This window comes from Monopterus albus, unplaced genomic scaffold (assembly GCF_001952655.1).
Source record: "Monopterus albus unplaced genomic scaffold, M_albus_1.0 scaffold178.1, whole genome shotgun sequence".
Taxonomy (NCBI): domain Eukaryota; kingdom Metazoa; phylum Chordata; class Actinopteri; order Synbranchiformes; family Synbranchidae; genus Monopterus; species Monopterus albus.
In genome coordinates, this window is record NW_018128058.1 from 881,109 (window position 1) to 908,722 (window position 27,614).

The window sequence follows — 27,614 nt, forward strand, 5'->3', positions numbered from 1 at the left end:
AGCAGCAGATCCCAGTTCCATTTGGCATCTTTCTGAAGAGGTGTAAAATTGAGTACGCACAATAGACCAAGCATTCGCATAATATTATCAGTCAGGCGATTTATCAGACTGTGTGATCAGGCATCAAGCACAAGGCAGTCGGCTTTTTGCCTGCTTTCTCTGTCACTCTCACAGCTTTACAATAGCATGACTGAACAATAGTTCATGTGGTCAAAAAAGCCATAGCTGTGCATTGTTAGCCACTGCTTCCTGTTGTTCAGGGGGGCAACATTTGGGCAACCAGGAGATAGACTGTCTGTTGGAAACCTTTCAGTAACAATCCACATCTGTATCTGTGGCATTACAGCAGGAAACAGGCAGCTGTTCATGCCATGACAGTCTTAATGTGAGTGCGTCTGTGAGATCCAGATGGCCACCAGAGCTCTGGAGGCATCCAGGTTATTGAGCATGTACAGCCTCCTGTCAGAGCTGTCTACTTGCTACTGCACACTGAGCACGCTCACCTCATCAATCTTTAATCCAGTAAGGTTTCTTATCCCTTTCCTCCTCACCGCCACATCTCTCAGCAGCCATACTCACTATGATGGCCGTCCTAGTCTATAACCTCCTCTTCACATCCCCTTTGGCTGATGTTTCCTGAAGCTCTGTCAAACTTCTGCCGGCCATTTGTTTTGCAGGTGTGAGGCCACCTGATCCTTGTCGTTTCCAACTGCCTGAGCACAGACACGGTGTGCACTGTGCTTTGGGCCCGGCTCCTCCCCTGTCTCACCAGGTGCTAGACATTGTGGTGCTTGCATGTCATCCTCAGCTGGTGGATCTTTAGGCTGCTCTCGTTCTTACAAATCTTGCCACACAAACACTCCATGCTCATTGTCATTTGTTCGAGGGCTCTCCCAAGCTCCCCTGGGGGGTATAACTCCTTTATTTTATCCGGTGCTTGCTTTGGGTCCTTCTTCACAGAAGTACATATGTAGTTATAGTATATAACGCTACATAACTTTTGTGTTTTTGACTGTTGGTAGTACAATAAGATAAGACACATGAGGTAATCCTTTATTGTCATTTTAACACGTACAACGAAATGAGTGACCTCCAGTCGGTGCAGCAATAAAAAACATAACATATAAAATAAAACTTTTCTGACATTTTATGGACCAAACCAGTAATTGATCATAAAATAACTGTTAGTTCCAGCTGTGTGCGTCTATTTTTCCTTATAAAAACCTTAATCTGGAAGGTAATTAGGCAGCTACAGCCGCCATATAAATGTAGTGAAAAAGAATTCATATTTCCCTCTGAAATGTAGTGAAGCAGATGTGTAAAGTACCATAAAGTACCTCAAATTTGTACAATACTTGGGTGTGTAGTTTCTTTCCACAGCTGCTAGCCACATTCACAAACACCACAGGAGGTGATTGGATCAACTGTGATATTATTTTGAAAATGTGATTTATTTTTGTGTTTATTCACCTTACTGTTCTAAGCATCTCCTCTGATGTGGGGTGAAACTGAGGAAACGTGTGACTCAGAGGAATAAGAAGCAGCTTTGATCTGTGACAAAAAACAAGCTAATCCATTTCACAGCTGGTTCAGACACTAGCAGATGCTTTACTGACAGCACCTTTTGCAATGAGATGGGAGCATCGTGTATGTATTGGGCCTAACAGCTGGAAAGGGCGTTGCTAAGCTCTAGTGTAGTGTGGCATTAGATGGTTACTATTTGTCGTCTAAACTGGTGGTCAGTGGACATTTGGGACACAAGCTATGTATTTCTACAGGCGTTCTCTGTAAATGTGATTTTTAGCACTTGTGACACTTAATTTCCATTTGAGAACACACACTGCTTTGCAGCAGACGTCATGGAAGTGGCACATTATGATGCTGAGTCTATTTATATACACAAATTTGACTTTTCTGAGTGTTCTGCAGCAGAGATTGTGCTCAAAGTTGTCATATGTTTCTCAGCTGAGGTGTTAATTGGTGTGATGCTACTAATTTTGTCAGAGAAATGAAATGAAATCTCTGGTCTATGGCTTAAATCTCAACTCCTTCATTTAAATACTTGCTCTGTTAACAATGCTTCTTTTCCACAGCATATGAAAAAGTCCACCACTCTCAACCATCAGTGTTGAGTCAAGGTCATTTCAATGACACAGCAATTGATAGAATCTATTTTCAAATCAATTTTGTCCCATTTACAAGCATTGTCCTTGAACCATTGTCTAGCTAAATCAAATGCATGTGATACTGAGCAACACAACAATCAGGAATAATATAATTTAAAAAAATTCAGGGCTGTGGAGTTGGAATGGGCCTTCTATTTGCTGCTACTAGCATAAAATAGCCTTATCTCCAACCAAACTTTCAGCAGTTCAGCTGCACTGTGGGTAATGTAGGTGCTGGGTTTTGACAAGGAAGAAGAACATGTGGAATAATGATAATAATATTTCTGATTCTACTGCATCAGCTGTGACTGACAAAGTTACATAGTACATTCTTAAATTGGTGGATAACTCAAAGTGATTATGAACAAATTGTCAAACAGCACCTAAAACATAACAATACTCACAAGATAAAGAATAAGAAAATTGCAACCATTGTATTAACATGTCATAATGCTCACACTGAAGAGGTCACACAGTGTCAAACCACTGAAAATCAAACAGCAAAATCATCATGGGCATATTACTGATTTTATAAAAAGGTGGCAAAGATGATTGGACGAGTTGCAAGCTTCTTATTTAAAGAATTAATAGTCGGGTCAATTATCACTGTGCAGCGTGGGGCAGTGCAGCTCAGAAAGATGTGAAGAGGCTGTATAAATAATGTGACAGTGCACACTAATAGACAAGCATTCAGTTGCAAAATAAGCATTCGGGGGGAAAGTGGTATTAGTGCAAGATGAACCAGCACACTGTCTCACTGTCGTGTCACAGAAAGAAGGTACCAGGTTCAATCCCGGTGCCTGTCTGTGTGGAGTCTGTATGTTCTCCCTGTCCCTGTGTGGGTTCTCTCAGACTACTCCAGCTTCCTCCCACAGTCCAAAGACATGCAGCTTATTGGCGACTCTACATTGCCCGTAGGAGTGAGTGTGGGCATGTGTGGTTGTCTGTCTCTAAGTATCAGGCCTGTGACAGACTGGCAACCTGTCCAGGGTGGACCCTGCGTCTCGCCCAATGCCAGCTGAGATTGGCTCCAGCCAAATTGATGGGTTATAGACTCTTAAGTTCTCACTGTGGTTGTCAGTATACGTTATGTTATTGGCATTATGTGTGCAGTAGTACCGGTAAGAAGTATGCGCGTCCATATGAAGTGTATATGCACATATACCATGCAAAGCTACATGTGGTTATGTGTAAATGAGTATGTCTTTATGTTTATATCATGTGTGTGTATGTGCATTATGTAGTGTTGTGAAAATGGTTTTATTCGACCAATAAATAAAAGTGTAGAAAAGAGGCAAGAAATGTTAATGTTGTCATTTTCCCTAGTGGACTGAAATAGTTGGCTGAAATACAAAGCTGCACCAGTTATTTTTGAAAAATATACTTTTGGAAGGGAATCAAGATCTGTGCACATGCAGGCAAATTTTCTGTCTGCCTCAGAGAGAATCTTGGAAATTGATGATAATTAAAGGCAGAAAGAAGCAGTTCAGTCACTACATGTCTCTGCTCTTTGATTTTTATTTCTCATTTTCTGGTTGAATGTGCATGGTTGTTTTAAAGACATTAAAGAGACCTTTTTTGTTCCCATTAAGAGAAAACATTTTGCATGTTTCCAGATTATCCTCACATAAAAGGCAGTGTAAAGTCCATGCACCACTGAGGACTTATCCTGTTCCCATGATTTAATGGAGTCTTTACCAGCCATTTATACTAGCAGAACAGAGTTTTACGGTTATGATTTAAGGTATCACTTTCCCCAAGGCTATTGCCACTCCACCTACACTACAGACAGTTATATAATGTTTTAGATGGGTTTTAGTAACCAGAGAAATGCTCTGAAGTGGAATTTCAAAGGAGAGAAATCTGCTAAAACGGGGCTTTGTGGCCAAGGAATTGCAGCCCATGCCCTGAAAATCCTGTGGGACACCTGGAATTTTTTTGATAAAAGCAGTGCATTTGACTATGACCAGCTGTTTTAACACCAAAATACATAACGGTCAGCACCCTGAGCTGGGGAGATGAGGATGAAACCTGTTATTTTGGATAGTTTCCAGTAAAGCATGTGGAATTAAAGTCTTAATCCATTTGAGCCTGAGGTAGTCTCAACATGTATCTCAAAAGAGTATTTATTAGACTCACTGAACTGAAAAAAAGCAGGCGAACCTCTGGAGTTTTAGGTGCAGATTATGCCCATTTTGACCCTGCAGCTGTTTTAGTTTTTCAAAATTTGACTGAGAAGATTATGTTGAAACCGGCGATTTTGGACAATTTCTAGAGAACTGTATGAATTTGACACCAATTTGAATTTGATGTCATCTCACTGGCGCTCCTCGGAACACTTTGACAACCTGAACTTATAAACACTTATAGTTCGAGTCCCCTACCTGCAGCCAGCTGCATCCAACCGCAGATCTTGTAAACGGTGCCGGTGCTGCAGAAGAAGAAGAGCGAGAAGCAGCCGATGCAGGTGAGGACGAGCACCATGGACATCCCGATGAAGAAGGAGGCAGCCTTGAACGCACTGGAGGGGATAGTGCTGAACTCTGTGAAACTGCCCTGACAGGTCAAGTCCCGGGACAGACCGTTCCCGATGCAGTAATGGAATAGCCCGAAGTAGCCCGCCTGCGGGGTGTCCACGCCGTCTCCGATCCAGTACGGCTGGATGAAGCACACCACGTTGACGATGGCGAAGAGGATGGTGAAAATGGCCCACAAAACGCCTATGGCGCGGGAGTTGCGCACGTAGTTGGTCTGGTAGATTTTGGCAGCCTCGGAGGCGGGGAGCATGGTGGTGGTCGTGCTGGGGGCCCCGGGGACCATCCTCTGGCGTGTGTGAGGGGACTGCTCGGTCCTCAGGGTCAGTTGAATTGTCCTCACTCAAATAACCTTTGCAGCATCTGGTCCATGAAAGGCATAGTCACAGTATTTAGTCTGAAGAACTAGTACTTTAGCTTTCTGATTTTATTTTATTGCCTTTACTCAGTCACAGTTATAACCACAGCATCGCTGCGCTCTCACCTCCGTGGGAAGGTCGGGTTTTGTTGTCTTCTTTCGTCTGATTTTTATTTATCACACTGCAAAAACAAAACGTGCGCTCCGGGAAATAACAAGCCTCAGGAATATATCATCCACCCAGAAGCTCGTAGATTTGTCCTCACGTTTATTTAAAAATGTCCCTACCTGCGTCCAGCCTAAAAGCCAGAGGCTGTTATTCCGGCAAACAGATTCAGCTCTGTGAAACCAGTGTGTGAGATCTCGCTGAAATGGTCCGTGTGTGCTCGACGGCGACAGACCACCAGCCGCAGCTGAGCTCCTACTGATATAGAGTTGGAGGATGGCTTCGGATGTGTAGGGCCAACCCCCATCCTTTAATCCCAGTCTGACGCAGTTACAGTAACGCGCGAAGTCTTAAACAGACACAATGGACAGCAATACTAATAACTGTCAGTTTACTATGATTTTACTATGATTCCCCCTGACCGCTGCATCACAGCCTGTTGTATGAGCAGAATACGGATAAATGCACTATGTACTAATGCATATAAATGCACCTACTGTAGTAATAACAACAACAATAATAATAGTAATCTGAAGCTAAGTGTTTTTAGTGCTAGTTAAATTGACCTTTTTTGCTTTTGCGGTTTACAGTGCAAAATAGGAATATTTTGTAATATGCACACCTGCATTATTCACCATTTATGGGCACAAAAGCAAGCTAATGCTAAAACAGTTTATCGTAATTTAGGCTATGATTAGTAATTCTGATTTATAATAGGTCTAATCATAATTTGTTATATTCGTTAGTCGGTCTGTGAAATAAATTAGGCTATCTGACATATTAAAATATTCTCACCACAAGGTCTATTCAACCTAATTTGGGGTTAAGTAGCTTTTGATTGTCTTACACTTCCTTTCTTAGCAGAGTTGCCCAGTGAACATAGAATTATAAAATAGTCTATCTTAATGTAGGCTATATATATCTTTCTTTTAATTCAATAACATTTTACTTTAAATCTAACTATAATTAATCTTTATTTCTTAAAAAAAAAACAGTTTAAAACTACATTACCCATAATGCACAGAGTCAATGGTCGAGCGTTTGTAAAGCCCGGTACGGTTTAAAACTACAGTACCCACAATGTCGAGGTACGTTCTGATTGGTTGGTAACAATCACCATCATTTGACGTAATCTAAAGGCGCGCGCGAAATTCCTGTGAGTATGCTCAGTTGTGTTTGTATTTGCAGTATTAACTTGTTTTTCCACACTACTTTAACTTTGTTATATGTCGTGTGGCTGTTTCATCGCTACTCTTTTGTATGCACAGTAAATAATTTCCGGCAGTATTCGTCAGTTGGCTCAGTTTGGCTGAATACTGCCGTTCGTCGCTTCCAGCGCCCTGTTGAATGCACGTCTAAGGTAACATTACTCCTGTGTTTAGTTGTATGTCACTGAGCTCTTCACACGGTGATAATAACTAGTTGTCGTGTGGTTGGTAATACGAGCAGGATGACAGCGGTCCTACAGCATCCAGGGTATGAGGAGGAGAGGATGCAAAGGGTCGCAGGGCAGCTGCCCGGCAGGGAGGTCCAGGCTGGGATGCTGCTGTCGCTGATGGGACAGGTGTGTTTACTGTGTCAACTCCTACTGAGTGTCTGGTGATGAGGATAAGAGGAATCTTTCACAGGTCTCCAGTACAGTGGAGCTCAATGTGTATTCATCAAAGCATATAAAACAGTTAGAGCTGGACAGAGTCGTGATTCGTCAAACTCTTGGTAATTTTAGTTTTCAAGCAAAGAATGAAACATTATGTTCTGCTTTTCTCTGTTGTGATGACGTAGTTGAATAAAACAAGCAACTTTAATTGTGCTTTGAGAAATCACAGCAATCAACTATCACTGTTTCTCCTATTACTTATGATAATTTATTGAAAACTTCGTTCTTAGTTGCATTTAATGTAGACAAAGATGGTAAACAAACACTTTAAGCATAATAAAACAGACACAGCGAATAATGTAACACAAAAAATAAAATATGGTGCAATGTTATACAGAAAAACAATTGTGAAGTTACAGTAGAGAAACAATTTCTGTTGCAGCACACTTGTATCCAGTTGTCTGTGCATTTACAATTAGGGTCTTAGTTGACAAATAAACACTACTTTTTAATGTTCTTTTGAGGAGAATGAATTATTTGTCATTAGGTGTCAAAATAATAATGAATAGGCTTGGAATTAATCAGCACTGGAGGTCTCTCGGCTTTCTCCTTGAGATGAACGGTTAATGGAAACTTTTCAATTAAATCACATCAGTTTATTAAGGAAATTGAGTGACTAGTAGACGGCTAAGAAAGTCTTCAATCGGACATTAGCATTACAGTTAAGTACTGAATACTTGATTTATTTACCTGTAGATTGAGAACTTGTTTGCACTGAGCGTGATGAGATATTAAATTTATATTGAGTAAAAAGAGATTGGATTCTGTTGTTGCAGCCTCAGCATTACAGCTACCCTTCAATCTTCATCTACGGTCATCGGGCCTCCGGGAAGAGTCATGTGATGCACGTTCTGCTGAAGGAACTTGAGGTGAGAAGGAAACATTTGTTTATTTTGTCACCAAAATGAGAAATAGTTTCTGCTTCTTTACTGTTGTCTCCCTTCCTTCACTGCAGGCAGACATAAGTGTGTGAAGGCACAAACCACTAAACACACTTGTGTCAGCATCTGTTTAATATGCAAAGTTTAGATTCTCAGATTACAGTTTATATAAACCTTACATAGATGATGGACCTTCACTTACTCAGAGTCATCCTCATCAGAATGCTGAAAGAGTGCCTCATCCTCGAAAAATAACTTTTTATTGAAAAAAGTTAAGGGTGTTTTTTGTTGTTTTGTTTTGTTTTGTGTTAATGCATTTTAGAAAAATCTCATTCCTCGCTTCACACAAAGCTTTCTGTGTGTACTTTCGCTTCTGATTAAACATTTATGCACAGAGTAAATAGGTGTGCTCATACTGCAGATATTTTTGTATAAATTAAATATAAAGAGCAAAGCTTTTTAGTTTCTCAGTGATCTTTCCCACACTTTGAGTTTTTACTCAGAAATGTTCTGTAGGCATAAAGCCACCGCCCACATGTACAGCAAGTCTTTTTCTGCCAAATACACTTAGAAAGCATAGCCTCCCTGTGATCTCACAAACATTTTGTGTTTCTCACTTTTCATTAGTTGAATTTGTTTTTGTGTGTTTGCAACTGTATGTCATTACACATTGTGGACAGTAAAGTTCCTAATTAACTCACTAAGTACCTAACTAACTTGGACTGCAACTAACTGTTGTTTTCATTAATGATTAGTTGGACTAACCAGGGGTCTACAACCCAAAGATGCTGAGTTTCATGTCATATAACACAAAGAAAATCACCAGACCTTTTGATTTCAGAAGCTGGAACCAGCAAATATTTGGCTTTTTTTGCTTGAAAAATGACTGAAACAATTCATGTGATATCAAAATAGTTGCCAATTAATTCGTTTTTTAATTGATTGGTCTTTGCAGCACTTTAACCAACTTAGATTTGGTGTTTATTTAACTTCCTGTAACAATAAATTGCAGCATTGGAGAGCTGTGGCATTTACATATTTTAATGGTCAATTGTCATTTCATTAAGAAGATTATCATGCTCAATGTGCTACAAAGGAATTGACAGAACCAACACAGTGCCAATGTGTTTGAACTGCATAGATGTTAACTGTCTTCCATCATTCCTCCTGCTCTCTGCAGCTGCCTCATGCCACAGTCAGCTGTGTCGAATGTGTTTCTGTCACGTTGCTGTTTGAACAAGTGCTGCTGTCCTTCTTTGGCTGTGACGCCGCCTCGCTGCTCCCCTGCAGTCCCTCCCTGTCTGACTTTGTACGCATCTACAGACAGCAGTGTTCCCAGACTCCTGCCAAAGAGACACGATACATTGTGAGTGCTGTGCACTTTACACCCAACCAGAAAATCACTTGAAGTCACTTGGCACACCAGAATACTCCAATCCATGGCACATCAAATTATTTATTATTTGGACATGTCGCCTAAACGTTTGTATGTTAATATGGTAACATATGTAAAGACATGCTAAACAAAGCTCCAGATGCATTAGCCTAGAGAAAATAAGCATGGTTTTCTACCAGCACACGAGTGGATTGAATCTTGCATTTTAATTTGGCATTTACACTTTGTGAGCTCACTGCAGAAAACATGCTAAAATGCCACAATAAAACATTTATTCAGAGCCTCTGTTTTACGTGTTAAAATAAGCTCAAACATACATATATTTTTCAGGTAATGGACAAAGCTGAGCTTCTGAGGGACGCTGATACCAATCTCCTGCCTGCTCTCTTACGTCTTCAGGAATTGGTGAGAGTCCAGCGAGCTGTTTGTGTTATCTAAGAAATGAGCCACATTATTGTTGCTGTTGCAATGTGCCGATGATGAAGAGGGCCTGGAAGAGCTTCTTTCTGTAATGACTGACCTTGAGCTGAAAGCGTGGTGCTCTGTCTTAATGCTATTAGGAAGGAAGGATGGCAGCCACTCCCAGCATTTTAATTCAAGACAGGAAGAGTGAAAACATCTATGTGATTTGTGTTCTATTCATGTGAAAGCAAATTGTTTTCTGGTGGGTTGTGAATGTTAAGAGGAATCCGTCTTTTCACTGTTAGGGCAGCTTCGTGCTACCACACAGGATTTTGAAGTGATAATTAGGATGCAGATTTTGTGATGGATGACAGGATGATAAAGGATGGTTGTATCTCTAATGTGTATCAGTGTTAATGCTGTTACATTTGTTATTGTTGCATTTGTACAAAAAGATGAAAAGGACGGATTTATGTTATTTCAAGCAGAAGTTATAGTGCTTTCAGCACCGGCTCTTAAACACAGAAGTTCTCCAATCTCGTCCTGTCTCCAGTTTGATATCTTCGCCGGTGTCTTAACTGTAAATGACAGTTTTTCTTCACCACTGTATGTTTGTATTCTTTTGCGCCGGTCACTTGATAGAACGTCATCAACTTGCCTGCTGGCTCGCTGTGAATACTGCGCACTATATGCTACTGTTTCCTCATGTGGGCTCACTCCATCTCACTCAGACATTACACAGACTTTGTAGTGAGGAGCTGGAGGGTAAAGTCTGCTTCAGATCCAACTAACTTGGACATTTGTGTTCTGACATACAGCTCCTCTGGGTCATGTCTAGATATTTTTGTCTGAAAAGGGCTTATGTATTATAATTTTATATTGTCTGGGCTGTGTAGCTTGTAAATTGTATATAGTTAGAAAAGTAGTCATAATAATTGCTTCAGCCTACACCTTTGCTAACTGATATAGTCTGTTTTTGACATTTTAAAGCACTCATGTGCATTCTTCAGTTTAAATGATCGTTTATTTTTATAACTCAAAGATTTAAGTAAAGAGCAGTTGTCTGTTGATTGTTTTATCCATTGTTTATTAAAGAAAAAGATTTGCTTCATGAAGAATCACAAATTCTAGAGAACAGTGTGTTTTCAAATAGCTGGTTCTGTCCAGCCAACAGTTCACGACACTATTTATTTTAAAATTATATAAATTAGAGAAAAAGCACCAAATCCTCTTTTGAAAAACTGGAATCAGTGTTTTTTGCTTCAAATAAATGATTAATCCACATTATATGAATATAAAACTAATTCCAGGAGGTAGTAAAGTCTGTAGCCACGGAGACAATCTAACTGACAGGAAAACACTTGAATTCATTTTCACTTTTTTTTTTTAAATTTCAGGTAGAAGACAATGTTACCGTTATCCTGCTCAGTGAAATCGTCTGGGATAACTTCAGACCAAACACCGGCTGTTTTGAGCCACTTCTGCTCAACTTCCCCGACTACAGTAAAGGTATCACGGTTCGTGCTACATCAGCCAGCGTCATGAATAACTCCACACCACATTGCATAATGATGACGCACAGCTGGCGGATGCACTGTGAGATGTGAGATTTGTACCTGCGATTTTGTTCCAACACTTTAGGCAGCAACTGCAGGTGTATTGCATTATAAAACACAGCTGTTTAAATTGAGCACTTAGGGGGAGTGAGTTGTACTTGGTATATAAGAACCTCTGGCTGATTTTGGAGAGACGTTACTTTTTATAATCTCTGTTTTTGAGTGGGCTTGTGGTAACCCTGCTCTTAAATTTAATCTGTATGTACTGTTCACAGGTGAGCTGCAGCAGATCTTGTCTCAGGACAGACATCCTTCCTATTCGGCTGAGTTTTACTCTTCCTACATCAACATCCTGCTGGGCGTCTTTTACTCTGTCTGTCGGGACCTCAGGGAGCTGCGCCGCCTGGTCAGACTCAAACACAAGATTTTCCACTGTTTTGATTTTCTTTCAGTCTTGCACCACTGATTTGTAATTTGTTCATTTCAACCAGGCTGCCCTCAACTTTTCAAAGTTCTGTGAGCCCTTGGCAGAAGGAAAAGGTGAAACATGAGATGTATTCATTTATCTAGCACCCGATCAATAATCAAAAATACCTTACTTTACCTTTGTGTTCATTTTGTTTGTCTAAAGCTGCATTCATTGATTTTTTTTTTTTTTTTTTCTCGAGTAGTCGGTGGAAGCAGAACAACACTGACAGACAGGTGACAAATTAAAGGAAAAACCAACAAAGTGTCTCAGTAAGGTGTTGAGCCACCATGTGCTGACAGAACAGCTGCAGTGTGCTGTGGCATTCTTCCAAAAGATATTCCATCACCTGGTGCGTTGATGATGGGGGTGAAAAGCTCTGTCTAAAGGGCAGACTATACTTCCCATGTCCGCGTGGTCCAGTGACATACTTTTCATCATCTTCCCAGGTCCCCAGTGGTCTGCACAGTTGTCCACGTGCAGGCTGAAAAGTTGCATCTGCACACACTGTCTGCTTAACAAAAGCCTCGACTGTACATGTACCACAATGCTTGGAAAACATACGCAGACAGAAGGTAGACCCTCGATCTGACGTATGAATAGGAACATGCTGCGTGAGGGTATGTGCAAAGCCTGTTTAGCCTTTAACATGAGTCCAAATCTCCCATGGGTGTTCAACTGCGAAGGTCATAACATATGATTCACGCAATTTTCCTACCCTCTATGGACTCGGGTACTGTCATCCTGGAAGAGCCCGCTCCCATCAAAGTAGAAGTATTTCATCATAGGATAAAGGTGATCACGCAGAGGATCTCTGTATTAATTTGCAGTGACCCTTCCCTCTAAGGGTGATAGGTGTAGTCAGACTACCAGTATCTGCATTCATTATATTTCTCCACCCGTTTATTCAGGATTTTCCTTTAATTTGTCACCAATCTGCATTATCGCCCTAGGTTGTAGTGGTGGACTTATTGGTGAATGTTTTTGTACTTGCACATCCATGAAACACAGAGAAACATTAGCATTCACTTGGATGTGTTTGTGTCCACTTGACAACTGTAAAGCTGGATTTATGGACTGATGCATCGTATGTTAAAATCCCTGCCCTAACATAATCTCCCTAATATTCTGTGCCTCTCGTGTACATTACCAGTCTGTTTGGATGCGCTTTCCCATTGAAATGAACGGGGAAGTGTCTCCAGACTTTTAACTGGTAGTGATAAGTTGACAGGACAAAAATGACGACCTCACTGTAATGTACAAGGGTACCTAACAAAGTGGCCTTTTCAATAGTTTGCTTTATTTTATGTGTTTAGTGAAAGAAACGGACACACACAAGCTGTGGAAAAATATTGAGCCTCATTTGAAGAAAGCCATGCAGACGGTTTATCTGCGAGAGGTGTCCAGGTCAGTGTCTTACATTAGTTTTAATAGAATAATCAAACTGTATCACATAGTTCTGTCTGTTTGCTGCTTTGAGTGAGATTACACAGATGCTGAGGACTCTCAGCAGTGTTTTCTCTCTTCTTCCTCTTCAGTCTTCAGTGGGAACAAATGCAGCAAATGGAGGAGAAGGAAGCTGGAGCCTTGAGAGGTGTCGACACACACAGCGCTGTTGCACTTGATGATGTAACACGTTTGCAGAGCAGATGTTAAACTGTTAAGCCACTGATGGGGTGCAGTGACACTGGATTGTGATATTTTTCCCTGTGCAGCTGATAGTTTGTAATCGCAACAAAGATAATATTAACACCAAATCTTAGATTGCATTAATGTTGTACTGTATGAATCTGTGGATGTTTTTCTTTTAGATTTTTAGAGCTGCAGTACATCTGACTGATTGCACTTATTTCCCTCCTTCCGAAGGGTTGTCTGCTCACACTCATGTCGAATTGCCTTATTACAGTTCCTGCGGATTGCTGCCTACCTGGCATCCTACAACCCTGCCCGCACAGACAAGCGCTTTTTCCTGAAGGTAGAAGAACTTTTCTCCTTCTTATTTATGTTTTTGGGTGTTTTTAAGCCCTTGTATTGGGCAGAGAGGCGTCGTCAGGACACCAGGGCAGAGCAAGATGACATGCACACAAATCGTCAGCCACACTTGAACCAGGTCCGGTTTCAGAATATGAATGTTGCTCACATATATCACAGATGGTGACTCTGTCACTCGTAAACTGTCAATGAATAGCTTGAAAGTATGGCATTTGTTCAGATTAGTGAAATGTTTCAAAGGTAACAGGTGATGACCTCCATGGATGGATTCCTGAACCGGCCGACTGGTCACAGGCTTGATCTGTGTGAATTAATGTTTCCATGTCCTCCTGTTTCCTCCTAACAGCACCATGGTAAAATAAGAAAAACAAACTTCCTGAAGAAAAATGAAAAGGTGATCATCTTATCGTTTGACTTGATTTGATCTTGCCTAGTTTCAGTCCTGTTTCACATATAACTTAATGTAAATCTTGTCCAGACCAGTAACCACCTTCTGGGGCCCAAACCCTTCCCTCTGGACCGCTTGCTTGCCATTTTCTACAGCGTGGTGGACAGCAGAGTGGCTCCTACCGCCAGCATCTTCTCCCAGGTGAGAGAGACTCTAGTGGGCGGCTGCAGTCACGTTTAGGCACTGGGATTTTTAGGCACTAATCGAGAAAATTCTGAGACTGAGTGAAAGCCCGTTTTGTGACTTCTGACTGTTCTATTTCAGACGGCCCCTGACTAAATAGCTGGAGCACAGTTTGTTTGAACACTAGTGTGTCGCACAAATGCAAGTAGATGACGACATTTCTTCTAAGGCAACAGCAACACTTTTTGTTTAACCACAGATGAATTTCCCTAATTATTACTGAAAATATTACCTCTGCCCTTTAATTCATAAATAAATTCAAACATTTAAACAGACATCCTGAAGACGGATTCCTCCAGGCCTGTACAACAGCGAGTACCCAGTTTAAAAAAACACGTCCATTACTGACCCTTGGACTACAGTGTCCTTGTAAAATAGTGGGCAAATTCTATTTCTCTATTTTATTGCCATTGAGTTAAACTGTAGTGGTTTTGCTGTCATTTAGTCCTCCTTAATCTTTTTCCATGATTGTGACACCCAGTATTAGCTGTAGGAAGCCTCATGGTCTCCAGAGTAGCATGTGCAAAATATGTATAAACATATTTATTTCCCTGCTTTTCCTCCCACTTGCCACATAACTGAATGCACACCATATAATCAGGGGTTGCTATTTATATTAAACTGAGCCTAATGACCACAGTGACCATGATGTCTCTGATGAGGGTATTCTCACCATATGGCCACGAGTTTTGGGATCTGATCTGTTTGTGGCCCAGTGTGTGGGATGGTTTTTAGGAAACTGGGCTCGACCCTTATCTGTGCAGCTGGCTCTCATCTCTGCATCAAAGTGTGGGGAAGCTGTGTTTAAAGAGGTGGACTGGAGTAATTTTGGTCTCTGTTCCTATTTAGATCTCCTCTCTGGTGACCTTGCAGCTGTTGACTCAGGTCAGTCACAATGATCAGCTCAATGCCCCGAAGTACAAATGTGCTGTTTCCATGGATTTCATCTGTGCCATTTCCAGGTGGGTGCGCATGTCTGTTAATACACATGACCTGAGACCGAGTTGTTCAAGGGAATTGACGCTTTACAGTTTGATCACTGAGAATGTGTTTGGTGTGTTTTATCTTCCAGGACGGTGAATTTTGATATTGTAAAATATCTCTATGACTTCCTGTGAGCCAGCTGTGATTAAAGAAGTGACACAGTGACAGTAAGACACACGAACAAACTTGAGGACGAGCACTGGGCAAAGTAAGGAGCTCAGACTACTACAGGGATTCATGTGCAGGAAAACGTATTCCATTTCTGTGGCTGCCCCCTTGTGGCTGACAGTTGAGCTGAGGAGCGTGCCACTGTCCATGTTAAAAATGTGCATTTGAGTAAAATAAATGCCATATTGGCAATTCATTGTAATCTTTTGTTTTAGTTTTGTCTAAAGGTTGCTACATTTGCATTGTACCCAAAGGACATATTAAGAGGCTGGAGCCAATCCCAGCCGGCATCGTGTGAAAGGCGGGGTACACCCTGGACAGGTCGCCGATCCACCCCCTGCTATATATAACATGAAAAATGTTATTATGGTGCAGCTGCAGCATTGTTGTCTGACATAGATCGACCCTGGCACCGTGCAGGTGACTCATCGTCCTTGCTCAAAGGCAGGATTTTGTTTCTGTAATGTGTTGTTGCCCTGTGGTGTGAAGATGCTGAACAAAAACGATGCTGTTAATATCACAAGGTTGAATTAAGAATCATCTGTTCCCATAATTGGTCCCTGGTTGCTGAATCTCCCCCAACCAGTCAACCAGTGGTTCAAATCCTATTGGCTTGTGAACACTTAAAACAAACAGTTGTTAAGTTGTGAGTGTTGAAATCCACTGCACATCCACCAGTTTAACCAGAGTTTTATTTCACATTTTCTTCTTTCTCTTTAAATCTAATATGCCTGAAGTGCTCTTTGAAATGGCTCATCTTAATTGTCTTGTGTTTAGGAGATAAATTTACAATCTTGATCTGTTTAGTTATTCATCAGTACAGACATGCAGAATTTGTTTCTGCGTAGTGTATGTGAAAAGAAGCAAAAGTGATCTTTCGGTGATTGTAGTATCCAGTGGTTGACACCCTGAGAGGATAGCATGATAAATCAGAGGGGTTGTGAAAAAAGAAGATAAACAGTTTTGTGCTCCATAAAGTTAATTCTTATTTATTTTACACGTTTATCGTACTGGGTAGTTCTTCTTCATGTGGTTCTAAAATGTATTCAAATCACTCTTTGCTTGAAGTGCTCACAGTTTTAAAGTGAAACAAGCCCAATGTTCTGCTTTAACTGAGGTACCTGCAATATTTATCCAGTGCACTTAACAGAAACATTACAGATTATTTCAGGCATTCATTTTATTGTACAAATCAGAACAATATGGAAAATAAAATCTGCAGCCTTTCAGCAGAAGGCCCTTAAGCAAGTCACTTGGTCAAAGAAGTACTCACAGACATAAATGCTACAAAAAGACAAGCCAGTATTTTTCTTATTGTCCGCTCTAAAATGATTTCAAACATTTAAAAAAATTAAAATAGAAAAGGTATGACAATTTTAACTTCACACACCTAAACTTAATCACATTAGCTTGGATGTTAAGCTCATTGTGGAGTCAGCTTTCTTCTATAAAAGCTGGTAACATGAAAATAGATTCCATCTCAGACCTGGAAAACAAATGATTTGGAAAGATTGATATTTCTCACTATTAGCCCTCAAGGAATTTGAGGACAAGTGAGAGAAATCATCCCTCGTGCCAGGGTGGCCTTGGGAGAGAGCTCAGCATCATTAAACAAGGATGAGACTGGTCTGCAAAGGTTGACTGAGTCATCCAAATGCATTTAAAGTGCATGTGTGTCACTCTTTTAGGGGTTAAAAATGAGAAATGTCAGTGTTAACAACACAGTGGCATCATATTAAACTGTATTTAATTAAAATCTCTGCATATCTCTATTTATAACTACTGACAGTCTCAGGTTAAATCATGATTGTGGATGAGGTAATCAGACTGAGCACATCCTAAATTCTGCAACTCCTGTTGTAAATCATGGCCGCAATGTGAGTGAGGTCCAGACTTTTCATCATCACCTCCCTGAAATCGGCATCCCTGCGAGCACTGGCCACAGACTCCTCCAAAGACGGCTCCCCTTTTGGAGGAGAGAAAAAAACATCTTTCACAAATGCAGTAATACTCTCAGAGACCTGTCTGCACGCTGGTGTGGTGGAGTCCTTTAAGTGTTTTACTTGTACAAGACGTCAATTAGCATCTATTTCAAAGGGACTGGTGTTGTGTTTAACAGCAACCTACCGTCCATCTTCTTTCAATGCTTGTTTCCTGACTCAAGAATGGAGCTGATAAATCTATAGACACTGTCTACTCATAATCGATTTCTTCATAAATCTGTCTCTATACAGTGCCAGTACACACTCACCATCTCCATTTATATCAGTTCTGTCAAACACACCGTTAGTGAAGTCCTCTGCAGTTGTTTCCTGATTTTCATTGATCGCACGACTGGCCTGAAGGAAAGGGAATAAAATCAGGAGGCCACGTAGAAAATTCAGGGTTGCAGGTGCATGATATACGGTGCCTTTATCATGTTGAGGAGCTCATGTCGGCCAATGCAGCCGTTTCCATCCACATCATAAAGATTGAAATACCAGTACAGGTTGTGCTTTTATCTTTCCTCGCATCACCAGGCCGAGGGCGGCCACATACTCCATGAAATCTTTATAGCGTCCTGCAGAATCCAGCAGGGAGATGACTAGTTTCTTGTCAAAACAGTATTAAACATCACTAAGTTATTATACATATTATCATATTATTATATGTGACCATCTTACTGAACGGCTTTAAGAAATTTAAAGTGATAATCAGACAACCAAAGCTCCATCCTTCAGATGAAACTGATCCAAAAGCTATTTGAAGCGTGCCAGAACAGGGGATTATCTGCAGGGACCGTGTGCATCTGAACATGGGCAACGATCTTCACATCAAAGCACCGTCTCTTAGATAATCTCGCAGTTTAAATCATGCAGAGAGATTACCACGGCCTTTTGTGAGCTGGGAGCCGGCACTAAATATAGACATGCAGCTTCTCAGACAGACCCATCCTGCGGTGACCCTGTCACAAGCTCAGGGGCGCTTAATTAAATTGTGATTCGAGGGCCAAAGTGGCCATTTAGAATGATACAGGTACTAACCCAAGTCAAGCAGCAGACCATTTCATTGTGGTGTTTTTATCTTTCTTAGTGCTGAAACAATTCATCAATTAATTGATTAATACAAAATAAATTGCTACAGGCCAACAGCTGGCTGGTTTCAGTGTCTCAAATGTGATGATTTGAGGCACTTTAACTTATCAAAGAAAATCAAATTCATTTCTTTGTGTTTTTGACTATTGGCTAAACAAAAGATACTATTTAAAGACATTAACTTTGGTTTTGATGCACTTTGACATTTATTAGAGAAAATGATTGATTAAAAACAGTTTCGTTGATCATGAAAAATGCAAATTCTTACTTGCAGCTCTAATCTTTTCCCACAAACACTGCCTAATTTATTGATAGTTAGATGAATAATTGTAAAATTAAAATGAGTTCACAATAATTTTGATGATCAATTCCTCTTTTAAGTTGGTTTATTACACAAAACTGTCAGAAACCTCTGGTTCCATCTTCTGCCTTGTGATAATTTGATGTCTTTTTTTGTTATATACAATTGTAAATGACATATGTTTGTGTTTTGTATTGTTTGTCGGACAAATTTGAAGATGTCACCTTATAGAAGTCATTATAACAACCCAGAAGCAAGCATTTGTTTGGACAGCAGATTTTGAGTGTCATAAGCACTCAGTGTAAGTTTTAGCCTTCTGTTGTGTACTGTATGTACATTATCCCTTTTGAATTAGTTAAAAACGGCTTTATGTCCAAATGTTTTATCTCTTAAAAAAAAAAAAAAAACAATTGCAAGACCTGACACAACCTTGCAACCCCATAAGAACCATCACCCCCTGCCACCTTTCACTCAGCAGTGTGAACCTTATTGAAACTAACTTTCTATCTAAAAAGTGCAGCATTTTACTTTATTCATGTCGAATGTGTGGAACATCTGCTCTATGTAGGCCTTGGCCTCTGTGTCCAGTCTTCTAAGCCCAACAAATTGCTTGAAATCGTGCAGAGTGAGCTGACCTGAGGGGCACACGATCGTGAACTTCTTGCACCAGAGGTGCATCTCCACCGCCTGCAGGTCATCCACAATGCTTCCTGTTGTTTTGTATTTCTCTGCTATCAGAGTGTGTTTCGGATAAGGTAATCGGAGCCTATTCCAGTTGGTGCATGGACCTCTCAGCCCAATGGGTCTACTGTGAGGCAAAGGATATCCCTCTTCACAGTCACACTACAGTTGGACTTAGAATGAGCTTGCATGAGCCTTTTATAGCGGATTGTGTCTGGGGTTAAGGTGATCCCACCCCTCAGGTGACCTCCTCAAGGGCCAATAACTGGTTGTAATCCAGGAGAACCAGTAGATGATCATCTTAAGCGCCCCATTAAAAGTGCAAGTTGACTGTTCTGCCTCCATTGACATTTACCCTGAAATATGCTGACAAACACAGTTTCATCCCTCACATGGAGATACAGGTATGAGTGGCGCAGCTTTAATGCTCTTAGTGAAGACTAAGCACACTAGAAGACACTACTGCTGCTTGCTCCATTACACATTTAAAGGACAGTTGCACAGTTTTTGGCAGACAGATTCCCATGTGTACCTACTTGCTGTAATCATTACTCCAACTGATAATGGCTGTGAAAAAGCACTTTTGATACAGGTGATGGGGACCTACAGTTTATCTGATGCCATTATGAGACAACGGTTGTCCACAGGTGATGGGGACCTACAGTTTATCTGATGCCATTATGAGACAACGGTTGTCCACATTAGTGGGTCTTTTCCAAAAGTCTGCTAAGTGTATAAAATTCCCTCTTTTTGCTGCTATTCCTCTTCTGTAGCTCAACAGGGAAACACTGTACATGGATTTATTTCTTTTAAACAGTTGTCACAACAGGTTTATTGAGCAATGTAATGTTACTTGAACCTGTTTAATGCAGACATTGGTCTAACTGTATAATACAATCTAAGATTTGAGGGAAAAATTAGATGAATCAGTAGTGTTCTTTAGTTGCTGATCTACTTGTATTTAATTCTGCAAATAATGAGAATTATAAAAAATTTCTTGGTAGTGAAATTTAATTGGTTACAAGCCAAGAAGGCAGGAGCCATGGCTGATTGGTACAGTAACTGAACAAATATTACAATCTGAATTAATGACAATCAAAACATTGCAGCCAGTTGATGTCAATGTAAATACCAACAAATAATATTACAACTACAAAGTGTTTGTTATAGCAATCTTATACATGAAAGCTTAAGTGCATTTGTTGTATTCATCATTTATGAGTGCGGTTAATAATTTCAATAGTGCAGTCTTATAACTTGCTGTGTTATCAGTCATAAAAAAGACAGATACATGTCAGTGCTTATTATGCTGCATTCTAAATGTGCAAACAGTTAAAATATACATATTAATACAAAAGTAAAATAATAGCTTTGTTAGTAAATGGATTTGTGGGCAACATTCCAGTTTTCGCTTTGTCATTTCGCACACTGACATTCCAGGAATGGTTAAACTCAGATATGAGTTGCATTCAGGAGGAGTGTGTGTGTGTGTGTTTCTCTTTTGCCATAAAAGTGAAAAAGATGTTTCAGATAATCACAGGAAAAACACAAGGAGCAGCATCTCCACAGTTAACTGGTCTCGCCAGTGTCATAGCAAGCTGTTATTTCATTCATGTTAGACAAGAATTTGCCTGTTTGCCAAAAACATGCTATAGCAAAATGAAATATTGTCTGCTTCATAGGCATTAAAAAAAAAACAACACAATGCTGTTGTTGCTATGATGTATTCCTAATGTTTCTATTAATTGAAAATCCCCTCTTACCCCTGCTGTAGTGCAATAATGTAATACTGAAAAGGCAAACAGTATCTAATATTCCAACATATTTTACATAGTTTGCGTTACCCTGTAACACATTTGCATTAACAGTCAAATCAGCAGGTAGGAGGGATGAACGACTGCAACAAATAGGCTGAAATATGTTTTCCAACATTTTGGAAGAGGTTTTCCTGATGACAGCAACACATGGATTATACACATTATATAACCACACATTCAAATATAACTTCATTAAGATTATGTAACAAATAGATGTTTTAAAAGCTTAAAAAAAGTAAAAAGTTGGAATTTTTCTGACTTCAATAAGGCCTCATGTTCTTTTTTTCATCTAACATAAGTTACACTTAATGTTCAGGTTTCCTTCGGCTACCTATTTAGGATTTTCCCCACAATATAATGCTGTTAGACAAGGTTATAAATTAAAAAAACATGAAATCATCGTGGCTCCATGTCAGAGCTTGGGCAGATCTCTCTGGCACCACCAGGGACTCTGCTCCTCTTCCCCGAGTGTAGTCGTTTGTAGATGGAGTCAAACAGTGATACTGTGTAGCGTGAAAACATGCTGGTCCACTTCACTGCGTCCACCATCCACTGCACAGTGCGCCCCACAAAGGCCAGAAACACTGTGGTGTAGTGGGCCAGCAGCAGCAGACTCCTCCCCAGCTGCCTGCCATGGTTGATGATCATATTGACTCTTTGGTCATGTCCTGCCAACATTATACTTTCTTCTGTGAGGTTCCAGATGTAGAAGGGTACAGGTATGTGTAACTCAAGGGCTCATCTTTCGTTTTTTAGAATGTATATAGTTTTGCACCACTCCCTAGAAAGGAATCGGTGCCATTAAATTTTCAGAGAGTCCCTTACATACGTGGATCCTGGATGTCCAATCAGTGCAGAGGACGTTTTGTTTCCGGGAGTGTTTGGTGATGTGGCTATGCTCTGAAATCCATCCGAGGAAATATCTCAAATAAAAACCAGATACGTTTACCTGGAAAACACTCGTACGGGTAAGTCAAAAGTCCTTTCCTTTAAAAATACACCACTCACTTGGCTGCTTTACAGAGGCGTCATGCACAACGGAGAAAAACTCAGCAGAACATGTTTTTAATCTGTCCTTATTTACGATGTATCCGCGTTAGCCAGCTAAGCTAACTTACTCTATCGTGGAAACTACAGTAAGAGTAAACAACGGACGTTTCCCCGCAGCATCCTGTTCACGCCACCGTTTCTTAATCTATACTTGTCTGTTGTTTTTTTAAAGATATAGGTGTTCAGCCGCCCGGAAAGTTTGCCGACCATTTTTGCGTTAGCTAGTTATAATCTTTGCTGCTCACGAAAAGAGTGACGCAGCCGCAGTGTGCCCGGCAGGTTCGAGTAGAGTCGGCTCTGCCCGGTCCGGTTCGGACAAAGATGGGCTGGGATCGTCTGCAAATATGTTGATTTGGACATGAGGGGAAATTTTTGAAATAATTGAAAATATGAGTCTGTCTCGGTCCAGTTCGTGCAGTTTCTGTGGTTATTTTTAAAAAGTTCAAGTTGTCCCAAATATTGTAATGTAAGCGTACGACATATAACGAATTAGTCTCGGTAGTACGCAACAACATTTCTAGGGATATACGTACTTGGTTTTCAAAATGTTACTTTTTAATTATCTTTTCCAGGCCTTTGTAGCATGTTTTTAAATGTGGCTGCAAAAGACTATAATCCCCCCATTACAGTTTCACTGAGTCCAAAGTGATTATATAAAAGTGCTCAAAAATCCAAAAGATATATATTTTTTAAATCAGAGGTGGAAAGTAACTAAGTAAATTATCTTAACTACTTTGTCAGCTGTTGTTGTTAAGGTGTTGTTTTTGTGTAACTTGCCACTCCCTGCATATGCACACAAACCTCGAATTCATATTCTTTGTGTACTGTCTATTGACACCTTAAGAGGATGTGTCAGTGTAGGCACCACTTCAAGCTGTTCTCAGCAAAGACATGGTGGAAGGGCAAGTGTACAGTATATCAAATTCAAACTCATTTTATTTGTGAAGCGCCAAATCACAACAAAAGTTATCTCAGGACACTTTACAAAGTAAAGTTTAGACCTTACTGTTATTACATAGGGAAAACCCAACAAATCCCCCTTGAGCAAGCACTTGGTGACAGTGGGGAGGAAAAACTCCCTTTAACGGAAGAAACCTCCGACAGACCCCGGCTCTTGGTGGGCGGCCTTCTGCCTGAGACGTAGAGCTCCAGGGCCAGGGCAACCTGCAGAAAGGTACAGGGAGGGAGAGAGAGAGAGGACACACTACGGGAGAGAGGAGACATGACACTTCACATCAACAATGTCAGACAGATTTTGCTGTAGGCAGCATTTTATATAAAATTATCGCTACAACTAAAATTATTCTGAGGCTGAACATTAAGAAACCTGTCAGATGCAGAAAGGTTTTGAAAAACAGGTAAACTGAACAAAACTTGTGCAGCTCCAGGAAAGGAATGAATTACATGTCAGAAAGTACAAATTTGCATCTATATGCCAAACCTGTTTCCTCACCCTCACAGCGCCATCTTTATGTTGAGCCGTCTGGCCACAGTCCTCCAGGAGCTCTCTGGAGAGGAGGCCCCGGATGGAGACCCACAGGTGAGTGAGCAACACGTGTATATACGACATTAAATATTATAAAGCATAACAAACATTCTAACATGAAACCATAATATCTCCGTTGAAGAATATTGCCAATGGTGTTTCCAGATTTTAAAGTGTGTGTAGCTCTAATGATCATTTGGAAGCCTTTTGTTCTCTAAGACATTTTACAGCTCATCACAATGAATAAACAGATATTTATTTCCTTGTGTAGGGCATGCTGGTGCCTCAGCTCCCTGCTGGTGAGGGCCAGGCTCCAGTGGAGTCGGAGGCACCTGAAGAGGCCATGGAGAGGCTGGCACACCTGGAGCAACTTGTGATCCAGCTGAAGGAGCTAATTCGAGAAAAAGACACTCAGCTTGTCCAGAAGGACACTGAGCTGGCAAACAAGGATGCACAGCTCAAGGTAAATAACCTCTTTGTTTGCATTTGCTATCAAGATTTTACTGTGTAAGTCAGTTCGTCACAGCATATTTTTTTAATGATGTCTTTTATTACTCTATATCCACAGAATGAAAAAGAAGAAGCAGAGGTTAGATTCACCAAACTCAAACTACAAGCCAAAGCCAAGGTGGCTGCACTAACCAAACAGATAACTGATCTGAAAGGAAAGGAAGGAGCAACAGTGAGTTTGAATGAGGCAATTATTTTTCCCACATGCCTGTAGGGTGGTGAAGGATAAACCAAGTCTTTCTAAAGCACTGAATCAATATGAAGCAGTTATGTTAAAAAATGGCTGTTTTGAAGCATTTCGCATAGAAATGGCGCCATCTCCTGGCCAAACACGTGATACTGCATTTGTATGGTTGGAATAAATCTGAGACCATGAAAAACAGTCACAATATAAGCAGTCTTAATATGTTTACTAATGTTATTTTGTTGAATAAGGCTAGTATTATGAAAACTGATCATTTTTTTTCTACGACTCTCCTTTTAAATAATGAGAAGCACATTTAATATTCAAAACCAGCACGACACTTCACTGATGCGATAACGAGGGATCGTTTGGAGTGGTCACATGATTTTTCATGTGGTGAAGCGAGGCATCGAAACATTGTGCCATGATATTTGTGCTTTGAAACGGTGATACGGTGTCAAGCCCTCTGTTTTGAGCATAATGTCACTAATGTAGGTTTATTGCAATTTTATAAGATCCTCTGGTTTGCTTTTCTTACAAAGATCTTGAACAGAGTTAAGCACAAGCTAGCATCTGTTTGATTCAAACATCTGTTTTGTCTACAGCAGACCCCAGACAGCTCTTTCACAGAAACTGGTGCTGGAATCAACGAGGAGCTCCAAGAACTGAAGAACAGGCTGAGTGAAGAGGAGTCCAACAGCAGGGAGCTCAAGGAGCGACTCCAGGCCACCGAACAGCTCCTTCAAGAGAAGGAATCTGCCCATGCTGAACAGGTGACAGTGCTGTCTTTAAATACATGTAGTCCTGCTCTGACTTGAAATGTTCTATCTGAACGAACTGTTGTGGCTGTGTTACCAGTTAACAAAACTGCAGGCTGTGGTCTGTGAGAAGGATGTGCGTTTCCAGGAGCAGATCCAGAAACATGAAGAAGAACTGATGACTGTCACAACACAGTCTCAGAAGGACAGTGAGCTTCAGCAGGTATAGCATCCATAGTTCATTTGTGGTTTATTCATTTAAAATTGACCACTTCAACCCCTACTGTTTGACTTTTATTTAGGGCTGAATCTAACAATTATTGGCATTTTCAATTAATACTTTTATTGCCTAGTATAATAAGTTAACCATTTGGTGATTAATTGTCAGAAAGTAATCAGAAAAAGTGCCCATTATAATTTTCAGGAGCTCTAGGTGATGTGGTTAAATTGCTTGTTTTATTCAGTTTACTAATATGCAACACAAAAAAAAAACAATCAGATTTTTACACTTGTCAAGGTGAACCAGTCCTATTTGGATGTTTTGTTTAAGAAATGACAATGATTAAATCAGTTATTTTAAATTGTTGCTGAGTAATTTTCTGCTGATCAGTTGAGCTCTTATAGTTTGAAACCATGTCAGCTAATAAAAAAGAAGGCTCTTATTCTGGAGAAAATATGTTTTAGTCTTTAAAGCTGCATTAAATAACTTCTTCCTGTAATTTTCAACCATTAAGGGCAAAGTGAGAATCAAAACTTGAGCAGCATCCTTTCCTCTTCTCCCTCTGCTCCTCTTTGCCCCTCCTGCCCTGGCTATGAAACTATGTCGCATGTGGTCACAACAGCTGGAGACAGTTGAAGCAGTAAGGTAGCGCAGCAGTAAAAACCAGCTCCAAAACAAATGTTTACAGAATCCAGTGCCTATAGAGCCCGCGGTTTTTGGTACCATTGCAGCGACACAATGTCAAATAAAGAGGTTTGCATTTTAGCAATATGCATACTTATGTTTAACGTTGTTTGTAGCGGGTGTATCGGCAGTCACACAAGCAAATTATACAGAGGAATGTTTTTTCCCAGTAACATTGATATGGTACTAATGTTCTGGCCACGATCACATCACATCCAGTGTTACATACTTGGCACATAACTGTGAGTTGTATGTGAAACAAGAGAAATTTCATGTTACTCTTTAATAGTTGAACAAACTCCACACTCCTCTAGTTATGTTGATGGTGTAAATTTTAACAACTTCTCACAAATGCTGCATGGACTGCAGTGTTATGTCCGACATAAACTAGACCAAAACCGAGCAACAATTAGCAAAATTACTTCATTTGCTAATCCAGGAAAATGTGCTGGTTTTTGCTAATTGGACAACAAACACTAAAGCTGCAGACAGTTGGAATGACTCCAAATCACAGCCAGAATAATTCAATGCAAAGGTGCAAAACTGAAAAACTAAAGTGGCCCTGCTAATGATGTTGACATATACACATTAGCCAGCTACAGCACTTGTGGCTTTCTTCTTAATAGACGCACATCTGTGTCAAATTTTAGTCCTTTGGGTGCCTTTAATGCTCTCCATCTCCGACAGGCCAAGCTGATGTTAACCTTGATTTTGATTCGTTCTTTGCCACACTCTTATAATGTGTGGCCTCTTGGGGTCTAACAGGTCCGCTCCCATCCAGGATTGTACCTGTACAGGGAGCCTCCATGGTCTCTCTTTGAAATGAGTCATACTGGTTTGAAAAATGCACCTTATAACCTCGGATCAGAGGGGTCATGGAAGAAGTGCAATGCTGATTTTAACAACACTGGCCACAGAGGGCAACAAATAAGCACAGGGCCTGACGATAGCAGAGTAGGGCGGGTGGTACAGATGGGAGAAAACACTTCTAGACGATATTTTGTCTATTATCTCTGGCGCCAACTCACACCGATGGCTCTCACCATCAGGGGCAACTTGGGGATTCAGTGTCTTGTCCAAGGACAATTAAGACATGTGGACTGCAGGCATCGAGATTCAAACCTCTGACCCTCCGGTTGGGAGACATCTGCCCCCAGTTTTAGTTATTCAGTTAGTGGAAGATTAGATTATTATCACTCTTCAAATATACTGTAAGTTCTCTCCCTCATGTAGTCATATGGTCTCTTTGCTATTTCATCTTTCCCAGGCTCTGCATACAGCTCAGCGGCGCTGTGAAGAGCTTGAAGAGGCTTTAAACTCTCGCTCCCAAGTGCTGGAAATGCTGCAGCAGGAAGTCAGCAGTGCTGACGAGCAAAAGCAGGTACAGATCCTGTTGGACTAGATGTTATTGGAGCATGTATTTTTCCATCCATCCATTTTCCTCCGCTTATCCGGAACCAGGTCGTGGGGGCAGCAGTCTAAGCAAAGATGCC

At 40.6% G+C, this 27,614-nt stretch overlaps 4 protein-coding genes across 5 annotated transcripts in view; 2 read left to right on the forward strand and 2 right to left on the reverse strand.

Annotated features, from left to right (window-relative positions):
• The window catches only part of lhfpl3 (LHFPL tetraspan subfamily member 3), a 39,773-nt gene extending 33,690 nt beyond the window's left edge, over positions 1 to 6,083 (reverse strand). The window contains exons 1-2 of one of the 2 annotated variants that reach the window (XM_020616746.1): positions 5,184 to 6,083; positions 4,550 to 5,062 (exon numbers count right to left, since the gene is read on the reverse strand). In XM_020616746.1, coding sequence (XP_020472402.1) covers positions 4,550 to 4,985 — 436 coding nt within the window. In that variant the 5' untranslated portion in view covers positions 4,986 to 5,062; positions 5,184 to 6,083. Of the gene's footprint in view, positions 1 to 4,549 lie in introns of both variants that reach the window. The other variant, XM_020616747.1, reaches the window with a different exon arrangement.
• Positions 6,084 to 6,280: 197 nt separating this feature from the next.
• orc5 (origin recognition complex, subunit 5) lies at positions 6,281 to 15,553 on the forward strand. The gene is given in 17 exon segments (XM_020616738.1): positions 6,281 to 6,379; positions 6,492 to 6,583; positions 6,673 to 6,787; positions 7,657 to 7,749; positions 8,942 to 9,127; positions 9,488 to 9,562; positions 10,957 to 11,068; positions 11,391 to 11,521; positions 11,607 to 11,655; positions 12,898 to 12,988; positions 13,120 to 13,175; positions 13,448 to 13,483; positions 13,486 to 13,556; positions 13,920 to 13,967; positions 14,052 to 14,162; positions 15,054 to 15,166; positions 15,277 to 15,553. Coding segments are annotated over 15 exon segments (1,332 nt in total). The 5' UTR covers positions 6,281 to 6,379; positions 6,492 to 6,583; position 6,673; the 3' UTR covers positions 15,323 to 15,553.
• A 1,641-nt stretch (positions 15,554 to 17,194) lies between these two features.
• Positions 17,195 to 21,877, reverse strand: guca1aa (guanylate cyclase activator 1Aa). Its single transcript, XM_020616798.1, is given in 6 exon segments — positions 17,195 to 17,322; positions 17,608 to 17,690; positions 17,762 to 17,853; positions 17,855 to 17,947; positions 19,260 to 19,462; positions 21,670 to 21,877. Coding segments are annotated over 6 exon segments (807 nt in total).
• The window catches only part of golgb1 (golgin B1), a 25,239-nt gene continuing 18,018 nt past the window's right edge, over positions 20,394 to 27,614 (forward strand). Inside the window, exons 1-7 of the mRNA XM_020616771.1 lie at positions 20,394 to 22,197; positions 23,741 to 23,819; positions 24,037 to 24,228; positions 24,334 to 24,447; positions 25,065 to 25,232; positions 25,318 to 25,440; positions 27,389 to 27,502. Of these exons, the coding sequence (XP_020472427.1) occupies positions 23,751 to 23,819; positions 24,037 to 24,228; positions 24,334 to 24,447; positions 25,065 to 25,232; positions 25,318 to 25,440; positions 27,389 to 27,502 (780 nt within the window). The 5' untranslated portion in view covers positions 20,394 to 22,197; positions 23,741 to 23,750. The remainder of the gene's footprint in view (positions 22,198 to 23,740; positions 23,820 to 24,036; positions 24,229 to 24,333; positions 24,448 to 25,064; positions 25,233 to 25,317; positions 25,441 to 27,388; positions 27,503 to 27,614) is intronic.